A 22,225-nucleotide genomic window follows, 5' to 3' on the forward strand; every position below is an offset into this window, starting at 1 on the left:
GAGCCCCGACATCTGGGGCTGCAAACCTTTTACACTGTTTGCACAAAACAGCACTACTCAATAACAGTGATACTAAAAAATAAAGATTACTAAAAAATAGTAATACTCAAAACCCAAAGTAATGCCCCTTTACAGGAAAGCAGCAAGGTGATCAAAGGACAATAAATATGCTCTTAATGAGGTAATTGTGTCTCCCATAGCCTGCAGCAGAGTGTCTGTTTACACAACAGAGAGGCTCTTAATGCAAAGAAGAAGCAATTTATCTCCAGTAGCCTGTGCAGCCAGATAGTGTCTGAAAGGGCAGCGTCTGTTGACACAACAAAGGCAATAGATTGAACTGAATGTTCACTTAATGACCTAATTGCATAACAATGGGAATAGGAGAACATATCCCCGTCATTAAATGGTGCACACCTGTACAATCCTGGTTCATTAAGTATTAAAAGTGGGGTGAAACCCAGGGCCATTGTGATAAATCAGAACCTTTCACAGGTTGATGCACCGTGATACCACTACCCCAAGGGGCAGCACTAGTTGGTAGACGGGTGCGTCTGTCCAGTGCTGCTGAGGCCAAATAAGCCAGACACTGAAAGGCAGAAGGCTTTGAAGGCTCTTTATTTCAGCAAAGCGCGCTTGTGCAGGCTCTGGGAGACACAGCTCAAATTCAGAAGCACCCCTTCAGTGGGGTGTTACACTTTTATGCATTTCAGCCACAGCTCAAACAAAGAGTTTAGAAAAGTGGAAGACTTTTTGGTACTTTCCCACTCTGTCCTCCTCATCCCCTCACCCCCTCACTGCTTCCTTGGGACAAAGGACTTGGGGTCCTTCTCATGTCATAACCATTCTGAGAGTGCTATTGGTCCCGTCTAATTTTAGCATGTTTACAGGATTCTTCAAAGTTCATTATCAGCAACAGTCTGACCTGCGGTCAGTTAGCTAGGCAATTTATCCAGTTGTCAGAAAAAGCTGTTAGCTACAAGTTTTCCCCCTAAAATACATGCTGTCCCTACCTTTCCCCCTCCCCTCTTTATTGTACAGACACCATGCCTGTTGATGGCTTCTACAGGTTTGGCAGTACCTGCTTAAGGGGGGGGGGGGCTCTGAGGCAGGTGGTAGGCATCAGCACCATAAGGAACTCATTGGATCTCATGCTTATATGTACTGGTCTATAAACACAGATCTAGCATTCAGAGGCTTTGGTGGCTTTTGGAGTCAGGTCTACTATGGTGACAAAAGAGTTTTCATGGTGAGAATTTACAAAGCAAGATAGTGGGTAAATAACTGATCAATTTCTTATCTTGACCAAGCTGGAGCCAAAGGTTTAAGGTGGTAGGGGATCTCAGTGTTCAGAACTAAACCACTGATTTTTCTCCATTTCACTTTAGAGACCCTGCTGGATAGGCTGGGAACAAAGCAACTTACAAAAGCAAAACAAAATATACAAAACAACATCAGTAGTTCCAAATAATTCAAAAACTAACTTCACAGTTTCTGATATAAAATCAGTCTTTTATGGTCTGCTCTGGATCTTCTTGAGTTGAAACTTTAACTGCCATCCAGGAAATATCTCTGCCAGAAAAAAAAAATCTTAAAAGACGTATGTCTATGTTTTCTGTTAGCAGTGTGTTTGATCATTTTAGTCCTGTGTCAGCAACAGCCTGAGTGGTAAAATCAAAAGTATTAGGAACATTCAGGAAAACAAGTTTGAAAAGGCACAGTTTTGTTTCTGTTGAAGATGGCCTTCTGTTTAAGCTTGCTTTCCTGGTAGCTGGGAAAAGACAAAAGTGTTTGTTCTTTCCAGAACTTAGAGATATGGAAAGTACATGGTGCACAGAAGTATACAGCATAAGCGTTGACTTTGAAAAAGGAATGCATCCTGTCCGTGCTTTTTTTGTAAAAAAAAAAAAAAAAAAAGGTGCAGGAACTCACAACTTGTTAATCTTTTACGAGAGTCACCCAGAAAGTAATGCACCACATTTTTTTTTCTCAGCCTACAGTAATGGTACGAATGCGAAACTTTAGATATACATTATTTGAATATTCAGGAGTGCGCACACAAATTTTTGGTTTCTTCAGACAGATAGCGTAGCTGCAGCAGTGTTTCAAAATGGCGTCTGTAAGTGATGTACGTTAAAGCAGCGTGTCATCATTGAATTTCTCACTGCGGAGAAAGAAACTGTTGGGAACATTCACAAACGTTTGTGTACAGTTTATGGAGAATCTGCAGTCGACAGAAGTACGGTTAGTCGCTGGGCACAGAGGGTGAGGCCATTAGAAGGCGGTTCGGCAGAGCTCCAAGATTTGCAGCGTTCGGGGCGGCCATTCACGGCTGTCACACCTGACAAGACGCAGCTTGCTGATGTGCTCATTCGTGAGGACCGACGCATAACGACTAGGCAGTTGGTGCTGAAGCTGTCAATCAGCAAAGGAAGTGTGGATGCAATAATCCGTGCTCTTGATTACTCAAAAGTGTGTGCACGATGGGTTCCGTGCTGTCTTACGGTGGACCACAAATCTCTCAGAAAAAACATTTCTTCTGAGTTGCTGAAACGTTTTGAAGATGAGGGGGAAGCGTTCTTGTCCAGGTTTGCGACAGGTGATGAAACATGGGTTCACCATTTTGAGCCCGAAACAAAACGACAGTCGATGGAATGGCGTCATCCTCAATCCCCACAGAAGAAAAAATTCAAAGCAACTGCTTCCGCCAGTAAGGTCATGATCACTGTGTTTTGGGACTGTGAGGGCGTCATACTCATTGATGTGATGCCAAGAGGCAGCAACATTAATTCTGAAGCTTATGTGAAGACATTAACCAAACTCAAGAAGCGCTTCCAGCGACTTCGGCGCCATAACAACCCAGGTGAATGTTTGATTCAACATGATAACGCTCGGCCTCACACAAGTTTGAGGACTTCGGAACACATCACTAAACAGGGTTGGACTGTGTTATCCCATCCACCCTACAGCCCTGACCTAGCTCCCTCAGACTTCCACTTGTTTGGGCCATTAAAGGATGCCATTCGCAGAAGACATTTTGAAGATGACGAAGAGGTGATTCGCAGTGCAGAAATGGCTTCGTGACCAGAACAAGGAGTGGTACCGACAGGGCATACATGCCCTTGCGTCTCACTGGAGGAAGGCCATAGAGAACTGGACGGAGATTACGTGGAAAAATAGAGAGTGTAGAAGAAACATCATTCTTTCTTGTGTGTAAGTTTCATTGTGTTCAGTAAATAATTGTTGAAGAAAAAAAATGTGGTGCATTACTTTCTGGGCGACCCTCGTATTTATTTATTTATAAACCATTTTTTATAGGAGAAATAAAATATTTTTTATGTGCTTCCCCCCTAAAAATGAACTTACTTCTGAATAGACATGCATAGGATTGGGCTCTCAGGCTGCAAGTTTATGCACCCTTTCCCAGGAGCAAGCCCCATTGAGCACAATGAGACTTACTTCTGAGTAGACATGCATAGGCTTGGGTTCTCAGGCTGCAAGGCTATGCACCCTTTCCCAGGAGCAAGCCCCATTGAGCACAATGAGACTTACTTCTGAGTAGACATGCCTAGGCTGTCTCAGGTGCAGGGGCTGCACCAGCCAGCTACTCAGGTGCAGGGGCTGCACCAGCCAGCTTCCTTCCCCCCCCTCCTCTGCCAAGCCAGTACCTGGGTGCTGCAGCCCGTCTCCCTGGCTGGCTGACTGGCTGTCCCTCATTGTCGTCGTTGTCCTCATCCTCCTCCTCCTCAGTCATGAAGGCTTTCATAAACAGAGAGGCACGGAGAAGCAGCAACATAAAGATGAAGAAGAAAGCAGAAATCCTAGCTGCAGTCCTGGCAGAGAGAGTGCCCCACTCAGAATCCAGAGGCCCTGAACAGAGAGCACCCCTAGATCCCAATTAATGTGCAAGATGTGGGAAAATGGGGCACTGGACAAGAGAATGTAGAAACAGAGGAAGAGGTCGAGGTGGTCTCAGAGGAAGAAACCCAAGAGGAAGAGGGAGAGGGCGCGTGACTGACTCCAGATTTGAAAAATACCCCCCAAAAGAGCAGGATCTCATTGGTCTGGCTGAAATGGAAGACTATGAAGACTAGGACAGACCGGGTTCACAAACCACCATCCCCTTAGGCTCCCATGAACCCATGGTCACAGTTAAATTAGGGAGCCTTCTCATGGTGGACACTGGTGCTCAACACGCTGTCATCACCCGACCTTTAACAAAACCAAAGAAGTGACTGTTGTGGGAGTAAATGGCCTCAGAACCAGAAGACCTTTCCTATTGCCCCAGAGGCGTGAAATTGGAAGACACCAAGTGACCCACCAGTTCCTGTACATTCCAGAATTCCCCCTTCCGTTGCTCAGCTGAGATTTCCTCTCCAGAATAGGTGCCCGCATCACCTTTGACCCCCGAAGCCACATAAATCTTCACCTACCCCATCCACAAGCCAGAATACTTTCTCTCACAATTCCCACCAGAGAAGCATGGAGGGTAATGCCTCTTTTCAGTGATGACCTGAACCCATCCCCATTCCACCTTTTGGGGAACCCTCTGGTGTGTGGGCAGAAGGAAACCCCCCTGGACTGGCAAAGAATGTGCCCCCTGTGGTGGTTGAACTGAAGCCAGGAGTGAGGCCTGTCAATCTGAGGCAGTACTACATTCCCAGAAAAGCTGCAATTGGGATTCAAAAGCATCTGGACCGCCTCCTGGAACATGGCATACTGAGACCGTGCCACACACACACACCCTCCCGGAACAGTCCTTTGTTGCCAGTGCAAAAGGCTAGTTCAATATCTCTGCAGAGTAAATGATGCAATAGTCACCTTGCACCCAACGGTGCCCAACCCCTACGTCCTCCTGGGCCTCATCCCAGCCCAGGCGACCCACTTTTCGGCCTTGGGTGTCCAGGACGCATTTTTCACTATCCATTTAGCCGAAATTGGCCAAACAATCTTTTGCTTTTCCTGGACAAACGCACTGACCGGAGCAAATGGTCAGTATGCATGGACATGCTTGTTTCAAGGTTTTAAAAACTCCCCTTCAATTTTTGCAACTGCCCAGGCCGAAGACCTGAAGACCTTCCAGTCCATCCCTGGGTAGAGGGTCCTTTTGCAATACGCAGATGATGTTCTCCTCACTGCCACGTCCCACAGGGAATGCTTGGACGTAACGCGAGACCTTCTCCATATCCTCTGGGAAGCTGGCTACCATGTATCCAGGAAAAAGGCCCAAATCTGCTAGACTTCTGTCAAATATTTAGGTTTCCATGTCTCCCAGGGCCAGAAAGCATTAGGACTAGAGAGAAAAGAAGCTGTCTGTGCCCTCCGTGAGCCCCAGATGCGTCGCCAGCTTCGTGGATTCCTGGGCATGGCAGGGTATTCCCGAATCTGGATACCCTCCTTTGCAGTCATAGCAAAACCCCTCTATGAAGCTATAAAGGGGGGGGGGAGAATGGGATCCTTTCATCTGGGAAGCAGACCAGCAGAGAGCATTCCACCTGCTGAAAAGAAAACTCCTACAGGCCCCTGCCCTCGGTTTCCCAGACACTGAGAAGCCTTTCACCCTGTTTGTGCATGAGCAAAAAGGTATTGCTGTGGGAGTCCTAACTCAGAAGCTAGGGTCCTGGGAGCGCCCTGTGGCTTATCTGTCAAAGCAATTGGATGGAGTAGCAAAAGGATGGCCACCTTGCATGCGTGCCATTGCTGCAACTGCATCCCTTGTCCTGGAAGCAGACAAACTAGCCTTTGGTCAAGAAATCTACATGAAGGTGCCACACGCAGTGACCATGCTCATGGAGTACAAAGGAAATCACAGGCTCACAAATGCCAGAATGACCAGGTATCAAGGACTGCTATGTGCAAACCTGGACTGCCTTCAGGTGATGGATGAAGTGTTTTCCAGCAGGTCTGACCTGACTGATGTCCCCATCAAGAATCCTGAGGCTGAATTCTTCACAAATGGAAGCAGTTTCATTAGGAATGGAGTAAGGCATGCAGGCTATGCAATTGTGGATGCTCACCACCAGTGCTTTTTTTGTGAAAAAAAGGTGCAGAAACTCACAACTTGTTAATCTTTGTTGAGGTCTGAACCCAGGAAATCACTCAGATCCTGTGCACAGGAGGGAATGCAACAAACACTGTGGTGAACAGTCTGTTTGTAGCAAGTAACAGGGAGCAGCTGTTCCTGATTGCTGACTCTGTGCAGCTGATTGTGGGTGTGCCTTGTGCATATAACAAGGCCACAGAGAAGCACTCCTCGGTGAGTGAGGGGGTGAGCGTGTAGGGTGGTGAGTGTTAAGGAATAGGAATCAGGATGCCGTAATGTGTGTTGCTGTATGATTGACCAGTGTTGCTGTAAATATCCTTGTATATAATATATCTTGGTGATGGAACCTAACTCTCATGTCAAGTGCCTCTTTGCCTTCTGAGAGTTTGCCTTGGACATCAGCCTCGAGTTTCTGTTGTGCTGCCATTTGATTTTGCTCTGCTGGAGACTCCACCCCTAAACCTCCCCGCAACAATCTTTTATTTATTTATTTATTTATTTATAAACCATTTTTTATTGGAGAAATAAAATATTTTTATGTGCTTCCCCCCTAAAGATGAACTTACTTCTGAGTAGACATGCATAGGATTGGGCTGTCAATCTCCACATCCCCTTCCCCCTAGCTACTTTTTCTACACATGGGGAAAAATACTGTACAGGTGCACTTGTAGCGTGTAGTATGTAGTGTGGCACTATTTTGAGGAGAGGAAGTAGTGAATTGATTCTGAAAAATGGCTTACATGAGTTCCATGTAGTAAAATTACTCTAAGCAACTGTGGGAGTAAGAACAAAAAAGGAATTCTTACACGAGAGGGGTCCTTAGGTGCACATAGAAACAGCTACATTTGCAAACAAGTGATTAAATATGGTTTAATTCAGGTATCAGAATAGTCTGTGTCTTTGGGAAGGCGCTTGGCATGCAATTGTATGTTCTCTGCTGCCCTGAGCAGCTGCTGTGCATTGCTGGAGAGGAGCTTCAAACGCTGGCTGGCGGAGGGCATGCTTGTGGGGGAAGGATGAGGAGGATCTCTGGCAAGGCTGGACAGCACGTTGTACACACGTAGAATCCCTTTTCACCTGCCCTTAGCATGTGAAAACGGGTGCAGATATATATCTCTGCCAGGATTAAGAGCCCAATCCTAGGTATGTCTACTCTGAAGTAAGTCTTGTTCTAGTCAATGGAGCTTACTCCCAGGAAAGTGCCTAGGATTGCAGCCTAAGAGCCCAATCCTATGCATGTCTATTCAGAAGTCCACTTTAGTGAATGGGGCTTACTGTGGATAGGATGGCAGCCTTAGAATCCAATCCTGTGCCTGCCTACTCTGCCTCTGTTTTGCTCCCCCACTCCTGGAATGCCTCCAAAGAGGAGGGGCCCCTGCAAAAAGGTGCCGGAACTCTGTCCCCCCGCGTTCCATTAGAAAAAAAGCCCTGCTCACCACACAGGGGAAGCAAAAGCCCTCCCTCCAGGTACTTGAGCCCAGAAGGCAGGACTCATTGCCCTCACCCGTGCATTAAGGCTAGGAAAAGAACTGCAGATTAATATATACAGGGACAGCAAGTCTGCTTTTTCTCTTTTGCATGCGCACGGAGCCTTATTCAGGGAGAGAGGAGTCATTGACTCAGGAGGAAAGGCTATCAAATATGGGCTGCAGGTATTGGACCTGCTAGAAGCTGTGTGGGAGCCAAAGAAGGTGGCTGTCATGCACTGCAAAGCCCATCAGAAGGGAAATCACTTTGTGGCCAGAGGAAACCACCGTGCAGACACTGCTGCAAAAGCCACTGCTGAGAGCAGCCCAGAGGCCCCTGAAGCTGTGACGGCCCCCCTGATTCCTCAGCCAGTCACCCACTTGACTCCCAGATACACTGAAGCAGAAAGCCTGTGGGCCACCCAAGAAGAAGCCACTGCAGGCCCAGGAGGCTGGTATATCTTGCCAGATGGCAGATACTATGTTCCCAAGGCCTTGGGACCAGCTGTTGTAAGACATGTGCATGAATCCACTCATTATGGAGGCGCAGCAACTGAAGTCCTGCTGGCACACCATTTCTACATTGCCCGCCTAGGAGCTCTGGCCAGGACCGTAGCATCCCAGTGTGTCATGTGTGCAAAGAACAACCCCAAGTCCACCTCTGATTACCCACCAGGCATTCAGGCTGTTGGAACAGCGCCTATGGAGCACATCATAGCACAACTCCACAACGGGGGAGCTCACTGAACTCCCGCGTTGGTTGGCAACCTTCAGTCTCGAAAGACTATGGTATAAGCCTACAGCACCCGGTATTCCCAGGTGGTCTCCCATCCAAGTACTAACCAGGCCTGACCCTGCTTAGCTTCCGAGATCAGACAAGATCAGGCAAGTGCAGGGTAACAGTTGATACAAATACCTCCTGGTGTTTGTGGACACATATTCAAACTGGGTTGAAGCTTTCCCAACATGCACTGAAGGAGCCAAAGAAGTGGTCAAGGCACTCATGCATCACTGAATCCCCACCTTCGGACTTCTGCTGACTGTTTCCTCTGACAATGGCCCTTCGTTTGTAGCTAAAGTGGTGCAAGTCGTGTCACGCGCGCTGCAGGTCAATTGATGCCTCCACACAGCTTGAAGATGCCAAAGTTCCGGGAAAGTGGAACGCATGAACAAATCCATCAAGCAGCACCTGGCCAAACTGTGTCAAGAAACACACGTCAGATGGGTTCAACTCTTGTCCATAGTCCTCTTCAGAATCAGATGCTCACCAACCCGCAACCTCAAACTTTTGCCCTATGAGATTCTTTTCGGTCAGCCTCCACCTTTAGTGGGCCCCAAGACAGGAGATCTGTCCCAAGTAGGGTCCACCATCACTGTGCAGTATATCCAAGCGCTGGCCTCTGTGTTCTCTTCTCTCCATAGGTGGATCCAAGACCACACTCCTATCAGTCTAGCTGAGCCTGTCCACCCCTAGAGCCCTGGAGACTCAGTCTGGGTGAAAGAGTGGAAAGCTGACCCTCTTGGCCCCAGGTGGAGAGGTCCCTACATGGTGCTCCTAGCCACTCCCACTGCTGTCAAGGTTGCTGAAGTCACCCTGTGGATCCACCATTCCAGAGTGAAGTGAGCAGCACCCACCTGGACAGCCACCGCAGATCCAGAAAACCCACTGAAGGTGAAGCTGTCCCAAACTGCACCCTGAGGTCTGGCCTACCGGGAACGGTCAGACCCCATGGACACCTGAGATAACCGCTCTGCTCTGGTCACACTGGAGGCTGACCAGTCTACACACAGCTGAAGCTTGAAAAACTCCACCAGCCAAGACTAAAAGACTATGCTAAGTAGCGCTTGATGGGAGGAAGCCCACCCATCAAACTTAGTCCTCCTAGTACTACTTGGTTTACCTGGGGAATTAAGGGGCAGGGAAGTGTGTTAGTAAGGTACACAGACACAAGGCACAGATTCAGTTTCTATACATACCATTCTGCCTATAAAACCCCAAACTGCGGGGAGCGGGGAGAGACCTCCGACGCCTCTGCACAGCAGCAGCAGGCACCGCGGGGAGCGGAAAGAGACCTCCGACGCCTCTGCACAGCAGCAGCAGGCACCGCGGGGAGCGGGGAGAGACCTCCGATGCCTCTGCACAGCAGCAGCAGCAGCATCTGCCAGGGAGAGCTGGCAAACACCACCACAGAAGCAGCAGCAGCAGCCACCAACCTCACTTACAAGGCTCCCTCCCTTGGTGCGAAGCAAAGAGTGAGTCTCCATTTAAATATTCTTTTTTTTACTGCTGTCTGCAACCTTCCTGCTCAAAATATGTGCTTGCTCTGTTGTGGAATTTTACCTATGGTTCCCGTCCTCTGCCCACCCCCCTTTTCCTGGATAAAATGATGCACACCTGCCCTGCATTGTCTGCCTCTACCTCTGGTTTTTAAAATGCTTGCTCTGTTGTTGTGGCCATGTGCAGTGGGCAACACCCCCTCTGGTGTTTCCCATTTCCTCCCTCAGATATATCTGCTTTTATAATTTTTAAAAAATTCTCTTTCTTTTGGGGTGGGGTTTTGTGCAGCAAAATGTGTATTCAGCTCCACTATTCTGTCACTGATGTTTCCATGTGTTCCTTGACTTTTTTCTTTTTTCTTCCTTGCCAAAATGTGTGTGCTTCAGGGCACATCCTGCCTGTTTCTGAACAAGTTATGTCTGTGGGGGCATCCTGCCTCAGAGTCAGCTTATGTCTCCATGTATTTCTGACTTTGTCTGTATGCTTTTTCCTGGCCAAGAGGTAGGTTCTTGTGTTTGTGTGTGCATGAGTGAGAAACAGAAAGCACACACACATCAGTGACATTACTAATACTGCTGTCTCATTACTTCCTTCAGGTATGGATAGAAAGAGGAGAAAAGTGGACAATGAGGGCCGTATTTTCAACCCAGAATGGGGCACCAAGTACTTTTTCACACACTGCAGTGAGAAAGCCCTGTGCCTTATCTGCAATGAGAACGTTGCTGTTCTCAAGGAATACAATCTGCATCGCCATTATGAGACCAAGCATGAGAGGACATACTCGCAATACACAGGAGCACAGCGTTCTGAGAAACTGGAGCAACTTAAACGAAATTTGGAGTCACAGCATGCTGTGTTCACACACAGGAGAACAGAGAATGAAGCTTTGACCAAGGCTAGTTACAAGGTGACATACAGATTGTCTAGAAAGGGGAAGCCATTCACAGATGCAGAACTAATCAAAGGCTGTGTAGTGGATATGGTGGAAGAGATAAACCCAGGTTTTGAAAGTGCTTACAACATGGTGAGTCTGTCACGAAGTACTGTAACGCAAAGATTAGAAGATATTGGAAACAACATTGACCATCAAATTGTAGACAAGGCGAGCCAATTTCAGGTATACTCTCTGGCTCTCGATGAGTCTACAGATGTGTGTGACACCTCACAGCTCCTGGTGTTCTTCCGTGGTGTCAACAGCGAATTTAATGTGACTCAAGAATTGGCATCGGTGCACAGCATGCATGACACAACAACTGGGGAAGACATCTTCAAAGAATTAGAAAAGTCTTTACTAGAATGCAAACTGGACTGGAGTAAGCTGAAATGTGTGACAATTGATGGAGGAAAGAACATGACTGGGGTGAAGAAAGGGTTGGTTGGACAAATAAGAAGAGTGGAGAGTAGTGGACTATCAAAGCCTATGTTTCTGCATTGTATCATCCACCAGCAAGCACTGTGTGTAAAATATGTGGACGTGACTTGTGTTCTGAAACCTGTGGTAGAGACAATAAATTACATAAGATTTCATGGGCTGATTCATCACCAATTTTGTGAGTTCCTGAAGGAGACTGATTCAGAGATCATAGACTTGCCCTTCTATACAGTAGTCAGATGGCTCAGAAGGTCCTCTCGTGCTTTTTCCAGCTCAGAGAGGAAATAAAATTATTTCTGCTACAGAAGAATCACCATGTACCAGGCCTGTATGACACTGACTGGCTCATGAAACTGGCTTTTTTTGTAGATTTGATATCCCATGTGAACCAACTCAATATCAGTATGCAAAGAGAAAACAATCTAATCAGTGATGTCTTCTCACTTGTGAAGACATTCACGTCCAAATTGCTGCTCCTTGGAAGGAATGTACATCACCAGAACTTGGAGCTGTGTAAACTTACCCACCTGTGTAAAATTGCGTGCTGAGACTGGAGCAACATTTCCATCATCATTTGCTGCAGAAAAAGTCAGGGAGCTGCACAAACAATTCACAGAACGCTTCTCTGACCTGGATGCTCATGCAGAGGAAATAAAAATGTTTCAGAATCCCTTTGACTGTGACATGGACAGACTGCCAGGTTGGTTCCAAATGGAAATAATTGAATTGCAGTCAAATGATCTGCTGAGAGCAAGGCACAAGGAAGGAGACCTGGCACAATTCTATAAATCTCTGCAGCCTGAGAATTTGAAAGAATTTGCTCATGGATCTTTCTCTATTTTTGGGACAACATACCTCTTTGAGCAGACATTTTCAAAAATGAAAAATGTAAAACCAAAATACAGGTCCACATTAAATGATGAGCATTTGAAGTTGTTACTGGTCATTGGCTCCTCCAAACTAGTACCAGATTACAGTGTTGGCATCCTTCAGTCTCGAAAGACTATGGTATCGCGCTCTGAATGGTGGTTCTGGAACAGCATCCAGTGTGGCTGAAAAGGCCAATTCGGGAGTGACAATCCCTTCCACACTGGGAGCAAGTGCAGTCTGTCCCTGGTCTGTCTCCCTGGCTATGAGTCTTCCTTCTTTGCCTCTTTGCCTCAGACTGTTGGCCAAGTGTCTCTTCAAACTGGGAAAGGCCATGCTGCACAGCCTGCCTCCAAGCGGGCCGCTCAGAAGCCAGAGTTTCCCACTTGTTGAGGTCCACTCCTAAGGCCTTCAGATCCCTCTTGCAGATGTCCTTGTATCGCAGCTGTGGTCTACCTGTAGGGCGCTTTCCTTGCACGAGTTCTCCATAGAGGAGATCCTTTGGGATCTGGCCATCATCCATTCTCACGACATGACCCAGCCAACGCAGGCATCTCTGTTTCAGCAGTGCATACATGCTAGGGATTCCAGCACGTTCCAGGACTGTGTTGTTTGGAACTTTGTCCTGCCAGGTGATGCCGAGGATGCATCGGAGGCAGCGCATGTGGAAAGTGTTCAGTTTCCTCTCCTGTTGTGAGCGAAGAGTCCATGACTTGCTGCAGTACAGACGTGTACTCAGGATGCAAAGATTACAGTGAACTATTGAGATCAAGACAACAGCTCCACCACTCTCACTGAAAGTTCATAGTGCTCAAAGTTCATAGTTTATATTGCTCAAAGTTCATAATGCTCAATGTTCTTAGTTCATAGTGCTCAAAGTTCATAGTTTATATTGCTCAAAGTTCATACTGTTCAATGTTCTTAGTTCATAGTGGTCAAAGTTTATAGTTCTCATGTGTTTTGCCTGTACTATAGTTCTCATGTGTATTTGTATTATAAAGTTCAGTAAAATTCAATTGTTCATATAAGTTCCATCTGTAATGTATTCATTTATGTAAATTTATTCAAATTTGAAATGCAAATTAATTGGTTTTTTTCTTCAGCCCCCGACACGGTGTCAAAGAGATGATGTGGCCCTCCTGCCAAAATGTTTGAGCACCCCTGCCTTAGACCAAGAGTGCTCCTAGAATCTGGGAACCGTGGAAGCCATGGTTCGTAATTAGAGCCTACCCCCTGCCAGGGTGTTGGGAGATAGAACCCGGCTGAGCGATCGCTCGCCCAGATCCAGAGTGGGCCTTGGGAATATTCCTAATCCCCCCCCCCCGAATTGTCCATATTCCATTGGGAAGAGTGTCTGTGGTGTTGCCACCAGCATAGTGGGAGCAGCGTCGAAGAAGGGACCAGTTCCCCAGATTTCTCAGACTAGCCTCCCAAATGGGAAAACCTATTCTACTCGCTGTGGGGAGTCCCAATAGGGTTTCTTTTCATCCTTCTGTGTTGCCACCATTACCGCTACAAATTTTGAGGACGACGCTTAAGCCTCAATCAGGCACCCGTGCAGGAGAACTTATATGAGCTAGACTTGACTGATTGTTCCCCGTGTAAGAACCCCTCTAGGGGACTGCCAGTTAATTGTCAGAACACAGGTGAAGCCCAATTGGTAGATACGCAGTTAGAAGGGCCCACAAGGCTAAAATAACAAAGCCCAGAGGGCCTAACCACACCTGTGTGAGCCTGAGCCAAAAGCCCTCCTGTATCTCAGTTGAAGAGAGAGGCCCAGCAGCATGCTTTTAGAACCATCCGCAAATCTTGTCCTCACAGGCCTGGCAGTGACCTGGCTGCTTGTAGGAACAGCAGGCACTTCTTGCTCCAAGTGCTGGTCAAGGTCAGGAGGAAACTCCTTCGTGTCCTATACCACAATAGATGACAGGTGCCTGAAGATTCCAATACAGGTCTGCCAAGAGTATGGGAACCGCCCGGTATAGGATGGCCGAAAACAATTGGCTACAAGGAGAGATGTATGCATGCCCAAGAGAAAGATGGATTTGTGTCAGGTATGCAGGGCAATGGGGAGCAGGAGAGCAGACAGTGAGAGATTTGGAGAGAATCAAGCCCAAAATAATAAAGGCAGTGGTAAAGGCCCTAAAGCCACAGAAGAAGCCTGAGAAGCCTCTGTTCACCTCTCTGTACCAGGAAATTAAAGAGCAAGTACCGCTCCCTCCCCCAGGAGAAAATGCTTTATCACTCTTACTGAACAAATAGCCAAAGCTTTTAACATTACCAATTGCCTAGTTTGTAGGGGTATGCTTATGAGTGAGCGATGGCCTTGGGAAGGATTGGCACTAAGCCCAGACATGTTGTCTTCATGGGACCACAGGGTGCAGAGTCCAGAAGACAAAAGAGAGCGATCCCAATTATGGAGACTGCGCACCACTGTGAAAGGTTTTATATATGTCTCAAGAAAACCCCAAAATCCAGAGTTCTCTGAGCCAGTGGGAAACACTGTGAGTCTACCCTAGTAGTCAATTCAACTGACAGTGTCCCCTACTGGGTCCCAGAAAGGAATCAGTCAGACCCCTGGGAGAACTTCACAATCTTAACCTACCTATAGGACAACCCTGGAAATTCCTCCATAGAATGGGTAGCCCCAGAGCGACTATTCAGGTTGTGTGGGAAAACAGCATACACTTATTCCCCCCCCCCAAATGGACAGGTTCATGTACTATAGGAACCATTAAGCCAGCTTTCTTCCTATTACCCAGGGACGTGGAAGGAAAATTAGGGGTACCTGTTTATGACCTAGAGAGAACCAAAAGAGATCTAAATGTGGGAGGAAAGCAAACTTGGGGTGAGGATGAGTGGCCACCCCAAAGAATAATTACAACTTATGGCCCTGCCATGTGGGCAGCAGATGGATCATGAGGATACCGAACTCCTATCCATATGCTAAATAGAATCATCTGCCTGCAGGCTGTAGTGGAGGTTATAACCAACCAAACCGCCACTGCATTAGAACTACTGGCCAAACAACAGACCCAAATCAGAACCGCTGTGTACCAAAATCGTTTGGGGGTAGACTTTTTACTTTCCCAGGAAGGTGGATTATGTAAGAAATTCAATTTGACCAATTGTTGTTTAACCATTGAAGACTCTGATCAAGCAGTTATTGATATAGCCTCAAATATCAGAAAAGTTGCTCATGTTCCAGTTCAAACGTGGAAAGGAATAGATACTGGTTGGTTTAGGTCTTGGTTCTCGGGTCTAGGAGGATTCAAAACCATGCTGGGAAGTCTGGGGGTTATACTGGTTATTATACTTGTTTTGCCATGCATGCTACCATTGTGTGTCCGTTCAATTCGTAGTGCTATTGATGCCGCTGTAGAGAAAAAGACTGCTGCCCAAATCATGGCCATATGGGAGTATCAAAAGTCGGCTCAAAATGAAGAGCCAGGAGTTCCTCCAGAGGTCACATGAGTCTAGATGACCTCAAAAGGTCACAGACATGTGAAAGGGAGGAATGTGAGGGGGTCCCCTAGAATTTAGAGTGTTTGAATCTATTCAGAGCCCCGTTTGGGCCTTGCTGTGAGCATAAGCAGGGTGCTTGCCCAAAGTAGGCCCTATACTTGGCTGCTTGGGTCAGCAAGTTTATTTTAGAAAATGCCCCTTGTGTCTGTTTAAAAGAGGAAAGGGTGTTGCTGACTAAGCTTGACCGCAGAAGTTGTTTGCAGAGTTAAAACCTCAATAACAGGAAACTGCTAGCTTAACCGCAACTGGGCAGGAGGTTGGAGGAGAACAGGGACTTTTTGCAAGCGTGCTATTAGCCAATGCAGGGAGGGCGAAATGGGACTTTTGCAGCTTAGAAAGATTTCACATATTTTAAAATGCCATATAAGGTAGAGCATGCAGCACAGAAAATTGAGTAGTGGGAGATATGGGCAGGGGCAAAGCTTCACGTGATATGCTGTTCGCCAATCAGAATGTAACCAATGCTTTGCAATGAGAAGTTGTTTTGTATATCAACCCAAAGCCCCAAGAAATCGGGGTCACAGATTTTTTGGAAGCTATTCCTCTGTGACCAGCAGCCGGCTGAGAATAAAAGCTTGTTTTTCCTTGACCTCTTGGTGTCCACCTGCTTCCTTGCCTTGACCTGCAACAGCCTGAGGGGTAAAATCAGATGTATTAATAACATCCAGGAAAACAAAGTTGAAAAGGCACAGTTTTGTTTTCTGTTCAAATTCAGGCCCTGGCCTTTTGTTTAAGCTTGCTTTTCTGGTAGCTGAGAAAAGGCAACAGTGTTAACCCTTTGTTCTTCTTTTTTCAGAACTTAGAGATATGGTGCACAGAAGTATGCAACGTAAGTATTGTCTTTAAGAAAGGAATGCATCTTGTAACAAATACACTTAGGGCGCAATCTTAACCAACTTTCCAGCACCAAGGTAAGGGCAATGCAGCTTCGAGGTAAGGGAACAAACATTACCTTGAGGAGGCCTTTGTGACAGCCCACAAACTGCAGGATGCAGCACATACCCCATTGGCACAGCTATGTCAGAGCTGGAAAGTTGGTATTCCAATTTTCCAATGTCAGTGCAGTTGCACCAGTAGGGTGTGCGCTGCATCCTGTGGTGGAGGAGCAGTCACTGGGGCCTTCTCTAGATATGGGAACATGTGTTCTCTTACCACGGGGCTGCATTGTGGCTACACCGGAGCTGGAAAGTTGAAATTGGACCATAAGTTGTCTTGGCATACAAACAAATCATTCTGCTGAATATAATGCAGAAAATACATGTATTATATTGATTTCAATAACTTTTGCCCTTTAACTGCATAAACTAGTAATATTTATAGATGGGTAAGCGACTCAAGGTCCACATGGCTGAAAAGGAAAAGTTTAAAAAACAGGGCACATTTTATAATGTGCACACACTCCAAGCAAAGTTACAAAACTGCTTGGCTGATAAAATGGCTGGGAGGAAGGTTCATGAGCCTCCTGGGTGACCAGCTAATGCAGAGAATATGATAGAAATGTGCTGAGTGAAAAGTGCTGCTTAGGCTGGCATGACTGTGATTTTAAGTATTATGTAGTGCTGTTTTGTGCAACCAATATAAGTTTGCAGCCCCAAATGTTGGGGCTCCTGTCTGATCTGAGGCTTTGGGCACAATCCTAACCAGGTCTACTCAGAAGTAAGTTCTATTTTGTTCCATGGGCCTTACTCTCAGGAAAGTGTGGTTAGGCTTGCAGCCTTTGCCTCTGAGGAGCCATTTGAGGCCTCAAATAAATCTTGTGCTTTGCTTTCCACCAGTATGTCATTGGCCCTGCGCTACACTGGGCAATTGAGCCACTGTCTGGCCTGTCTAGGCCTGCCCTTATGGTAGCCGGCAACATAACCTCGACTGGAAATTGCCTTATTTTTGCATTTATGAATACATCGGTTTTAACAGTTTAGCACATGTCTGTATCGTTAAGCACAGCGCACATATAATGTTGATGTGAGGTAGTGTTTTTGATGTTCGTAATCACAAAGTTTAATTTCACTGTTGTCATGATAGAGAGACGATAAAGTGGCTCTCAAAGTGTGGGTCGTGGCCCAGTTTTTGGTGGGTTGTGGGGCTTCATTATGGCTTCAGAGTAGCGCTGGTGTGGCAGGGACATTGTGTTAGGGGGGAGGCAGGTGAGGCAGAGCCTTTCCAGCGGAGTCCTTCGAAAAGCACCGCCATCGGGTGAGGCGCCCAAGCACCCACCACCCACGCATGGAGCAAAGCGCATGGGTGGTGGGTGCCTCACACGGCTGTGGTGCTTTTTGAAGGACTCTGCTGGGGAGGCTCTGCCTTGTTGCAAGGTTCAAAAGCAAGACTCAGTAGGCAAGAGTGGTGATTGCCTGCAAGCTTTATTTCATTGCCAGCAACTGGGACTCCTGTCCCAAGCTTTCCCAAGGGACTCCTGTCCAAAGCTTTGAGTGCCAATATCAATCTCAACCAGTTTATAGCATTTTGGGTCTTTTGTTTGAAGAGCTTTACACTTCTCAGTGGCTGGGGTTTGACATCATAAGTGGGGCTTTACTTTTCATAGGCTGGAGATAGCCTTAGAGACATTTGATTGGTGAGTTTCAAGTTACAAATAAGGCAAAACCATACATTTAAACATATACAATACAAAGTTTTCAACAACCAGTAGAGTGCACTGTAACTTTTATCTCTTTGGCACTCTAATGGAATGACCTTGTATTTGTTGCAAGGAGCCATCTGTGTTATCTTGTCTTACATTCTTCCTCCTGTCCCCAGTAAACACTGTGGGGCTTTCTGCCAACTTTTAAGGAAGGTCCTTTGGACCTTCTTGTATTCTATTTGTAACCTGTTTTTTGGTACCTTTAAAGATGTATAGTGGTATTTTCATATACTTGAATACAAAACAAACCAAACTCTTATTATAAGAAAAGATTTCTTGTAAGAAATCTTTCTCTCATTCACTTTTAGACAAATAACAGCTTTCTCTGTCAGCTTTAGCTCAAACAGGGGCTTTCCCATGAATATTCTGTTATCTCCTGTCTGTTTCCAAACTAGTATCTTTTGCTTAGCTAATAACTCTATTTCAGCTTGCCCAATGAATATACCAAAACCTTTCTGTATGACAGTATTGCAAACCTATGTGTGTTCTCATCCTCATAACGTTCCATTTTCCCTGCTTTCTGGTGCCAAGAGCCTTATCTATTGTCCGGGCCCCTCCCAGATGCCCTGACCCCTGACTTACCCTGGAGCAGGCACCCCATGCCTAGGGTGGGGAGGCTTCACTGCCCTTGAAGGGGGCAAAGCAAGTTGGCTCACCTCAACCAGTCAGAGGGAGCTGGCAGGGCCAACAAGGAACACTACAAGAAACAAGCCAGTAACAGGAAAGGCCTTTTCTGCCCCACCTGGAGGAAGGGGAGGGGCCAAAGGGGGCAGGCTTGCTCCATAAAACAGGGAGGCCAGGGATGAGAGGCAGTCAGTGTGAAGCAGGGAGCTGTGGGGTAAACAGTTCCTGCTCCTAGACCAGGTTTGGCAGCTCTGCTAGGGAGGAGGACAACGGTGCTGGAACCCCCTCCAGCCAACCTGAGGCCTCCCTGGGGAGGAACAAGCCTGCACTAGGCCCCTCCAGGGGAAGGCTCCTACATCTATCTTTGAGATGCAACTTTCCCCAAATTCCTAAGCTGTGACCTTTAACATAACTGCTTACGGTGCTGCTTCTCTGCCTTATGCTTTTAACCTGAAATGGCTTTATTATGTCTTTCTATTCTTTATTAAACCTTTTTAATGAAATCAGGCAATTAAAACTCACTTAAGATAACACTGATATGCCTATATATGTTGGTTACACCTTTTAAGGACAAAACTATTCAAGGTATTGAAAAATAAGTGAGAGGCAAGCAAACATACTGATTTCTTTGGCATTTCTATGAATTTTGTGTGAATATCTACTTATATACATGTAATTCTATACTTTGCTCTTAAAAAGCCTGAAAGAATAATGATTTTAACTGCAAACTGCCTCTCCAAGATGGACACTCTCTGCTCATTCGTCATGTTTTAGGTTGCTAACAGAAAGCCTGTTGTTCCTCTAAGTTGTCTCTCTTGTTCTGCTGCCAAGAGCTTCCTTGACATTCTGCCAATTTTTAGCTTTCAGCTTGCAATTTTCAAGATTTTCAAACAGAGACAGAAAAATGGTTTTCAAGCTTTTTTTAAGCATATGAGCACCCCCTGTTAAACTTTACTAATGGCATAGCATAAATGGCTTTCATTCTGTACCCTCTATCAGCCTCACCTGCCTCCCCACCCAACACGTCCCTGTAGCGTGCGAGCCACTTTGTTGGCCATATTGTACCCAGAATGCCTCACAGTCCAGTCCTGTCCTACTCAAAAGCAAGTCCCATTATGTTCAATGGGGCTTACTCCCAGGAAAATGTGGTAGCCCTACTCCCAGGGAAATGTATACTTGTGTGTGTGTGTGTCACGGGTTGAACCCCAGACCTGACAGGTAATTTGCTGGCTGCACAGTAACAGGCCTGAAGCCTTGGCCAGACCAGGACTGCACAGCATCCTGGGAGCCTCAAGCTGATGCAACATCGGGTGATGCAGCATGTGACCTCATGTGTGTGTGTGTGTGTGTGTGTGTGTGGCAGCAGCTACACAGTCAGCATGACTGTGCAGTATTCCTAATGCTGTGATTGGCTGCAGGAAATATAAATGTCCAGCAGAGGCAAGCAAGTGTGTGGGAGAAGCAGAGCATTGTGAGTTGGAGGCTACGTTGGTTGGAGAGTGGATTGTGTACTGTTTGTACTACTTGGACTTTGTAAATATCTGTACATAAGTAAAGGAGGAGTGTGGTGGAGCACTTCTGCCTCTGAGTCTTCCTTGTCGCCGGGGGTGATAGTGCTTTGGCCTTGAGGTACAGACACAACAACAGCTGTGCAGCTGTCTGCCGTGCCAAGCCGTCGGCGGAGCTCCAGCAGCAGACCAGAGCGGTTCTGGAGCGGCCTGGGCACAACGCAGCTCGCAACAGTGTGGCAGCCATTTTTATTCAGTGCTTTTGTCTTCCCTGCACATGCTGGATCTTGTCTGATCTTGGAAGCTAAGCAGGGGCAGGCCTGGTTAGTACTTGGATGGGAGACTGCCTGGGAATACCCGGTGCTGTAGGCTTATACCGTAGTCTTTCGAGACTGAAGGTTGCCAACCATTTTGTGGCGGGCTTTTGCTGCCCCTTCATTGTGGTCGGCGATTGTTGCTGTGCAGGCGAAGGGTGGGGATAAAAACACCTCAGGCGGGAAGGGCGCGGGGCGGCCCCCCCCTCAGAAAACCGTTGGCGCTCTTTCGACACGAGGAAAACCGTTACTTTCCTCGCGCCCAGGGCAGCTCGTTCGCCTGAGGCGCCCCTCCCCCACCTCGCGGGCGGGCGGGCGGGCTGCAAAAGGCGGGATTTCTCTCTCTCTCCGCCCCTCCCTGCTCGTTGCAAGCCGCTCGCGCCATAGCCTGGCACGGGCCCCGCCTTCTCCCTAACGGGCGGGGCCGGACACTTCGCGGGTCGAGCGGCAGGGAAGCAGTCGGGCTGCGGGGTTCCGGTACAGCCGCGTGTGCCTGTGCGGGGTGTGAGGCGGCGGTGGCGGCTTCGCCTCCTTCTTTCTCCTCGGCCGCCATGTCCCGCCAGAGCTCCCTCTTGAGCTTCTTCCCTTCCAAGCCTGCGGGAAAGGGCGAGGCGGCAGAAGGCGGCGGCGGCAGCAGCCCCTCCAGCGACGCCGAGGCCCAGCCCACGGCTTCCACGCTGGCAGGCGCCGATGGCGGAGGCTCTCGAGGCCGACGCAGGAGCAGGCTGGCCTTGGAGAGGTAACCCTTCGCCGGCAGGCCCCGGCGAGCTTCCTGGCGGGAGGCGGCTGCGGCCTCGGCGAGCTTCCTGAGGCGACTGAAGCGTTTCATTTGCAGGCCTGAGGGGGGAGCGCGGGCGGGCCTCTTCCTGAGGTAGAGCGTGTCCTGAGGTAAACACGAGACACGCTTCCTGAGGTAAACGCGGGGCATTTCGTGAGGTGAACACGGGATGCTTCCTGAGGCAAAGGGCTGAGACTTGGGGGCGGGGCATGGAGGACAGGTGAAGCAGTTGGTGCGGGGTGCGGAGTCGCGATGGTGAGCGCGGAAGGGGCCTCGGAATACGGCTTGTCTGCCGCAAGGACAGGCCCTGCTGGATAACGCCGCTCTTCCTTCCCACCGTTGGGGCTGGAGTGCGCCCTGTGTCTCCCACGCAGCCCTCCCCCGCGCTCCCAGGTGAGCAGGCGGGACGCAGTCCCGAAATGCAGCCCCGTGCACGCCTCCCGCCGGCAGAGCCCCATAAATCCGGTGCGCGGTTCGCTTCTGAAGAAGCGCGCCAAGGCTCCAGCCGCAGAAAGGTGCCTACCTCGCTGCATACCATGGGACTGACTTCTGCAAGTGAATCAGCCTGCGGCTGCAGCTGTACAGGGCTGTTTACTCGGAAGTAAATTGTACTGAACGTAGTGGGGCTTCACCCCAAGTGTGCATCGGGTTGTGCTGAAGCCATTTCTGCCCGTATGTGCAACAGGAAATAAAATGTGTGCACCTGTGGGCCAGGCAAAATGGGTTAGTGATTGCAGTCCTGTGCACAGTTGGGTGGATGGAATTAAACCTGATCCCACAGACTCAGGAGGATGTGTTTCTCTGTGAGCTTGCAT

The 22,225-nt window shown here is 47.9% G+C and overlaps 1 protein-coding gene across 2 annotated transcripts in view; it reads left to right on the forward strand.

Annotated features, from left to right (window-relative positions):
• The first annotated feature begins 21,085 nt into the window (after positions 1-21,085).
• MSH6 (mutS homolog 6) overlaps positions 21,086-22,225 on the forward strand; it is a 32,265-nt gene continuing 31,125 nt past the window's right edge. Inside the window, exon 1 of one of the 2 annotated variants that reach the window (XM_066625704.1) lies at positions 21,086-21,109. Coding sequence is in view for 1 of the 2 variants with exons in the window: in XM_066625695.1 (XP_066481792.1) it covers positions 21,184-21,371 (188 nt within the window). In the remaining variant the exon portion in view is untranslated. Of the gene's footprint in view, positions 21,372-22,225 lie in introns of both variants that reach the window. The other variant, XM_066625695.1, reaches the window with a different exon arrangement.

Source organism: Tiliqua scincoides, chromosome 1 (genome assembly GCF_035046505.1).
Source record: "Tiliqua scincoides isolate rTilSci1 chromosome 1, rTilSci1.hap2, whole genome shotgun sequence".
In the NCBI taxonomy this organism is placed as follows: domain Eukaryota; kingdom Metazoa; phylum Chordata; class Lepidosauria; order Squamata; family Scincidae; genus Tiliqua; species Tiliqua scincoides.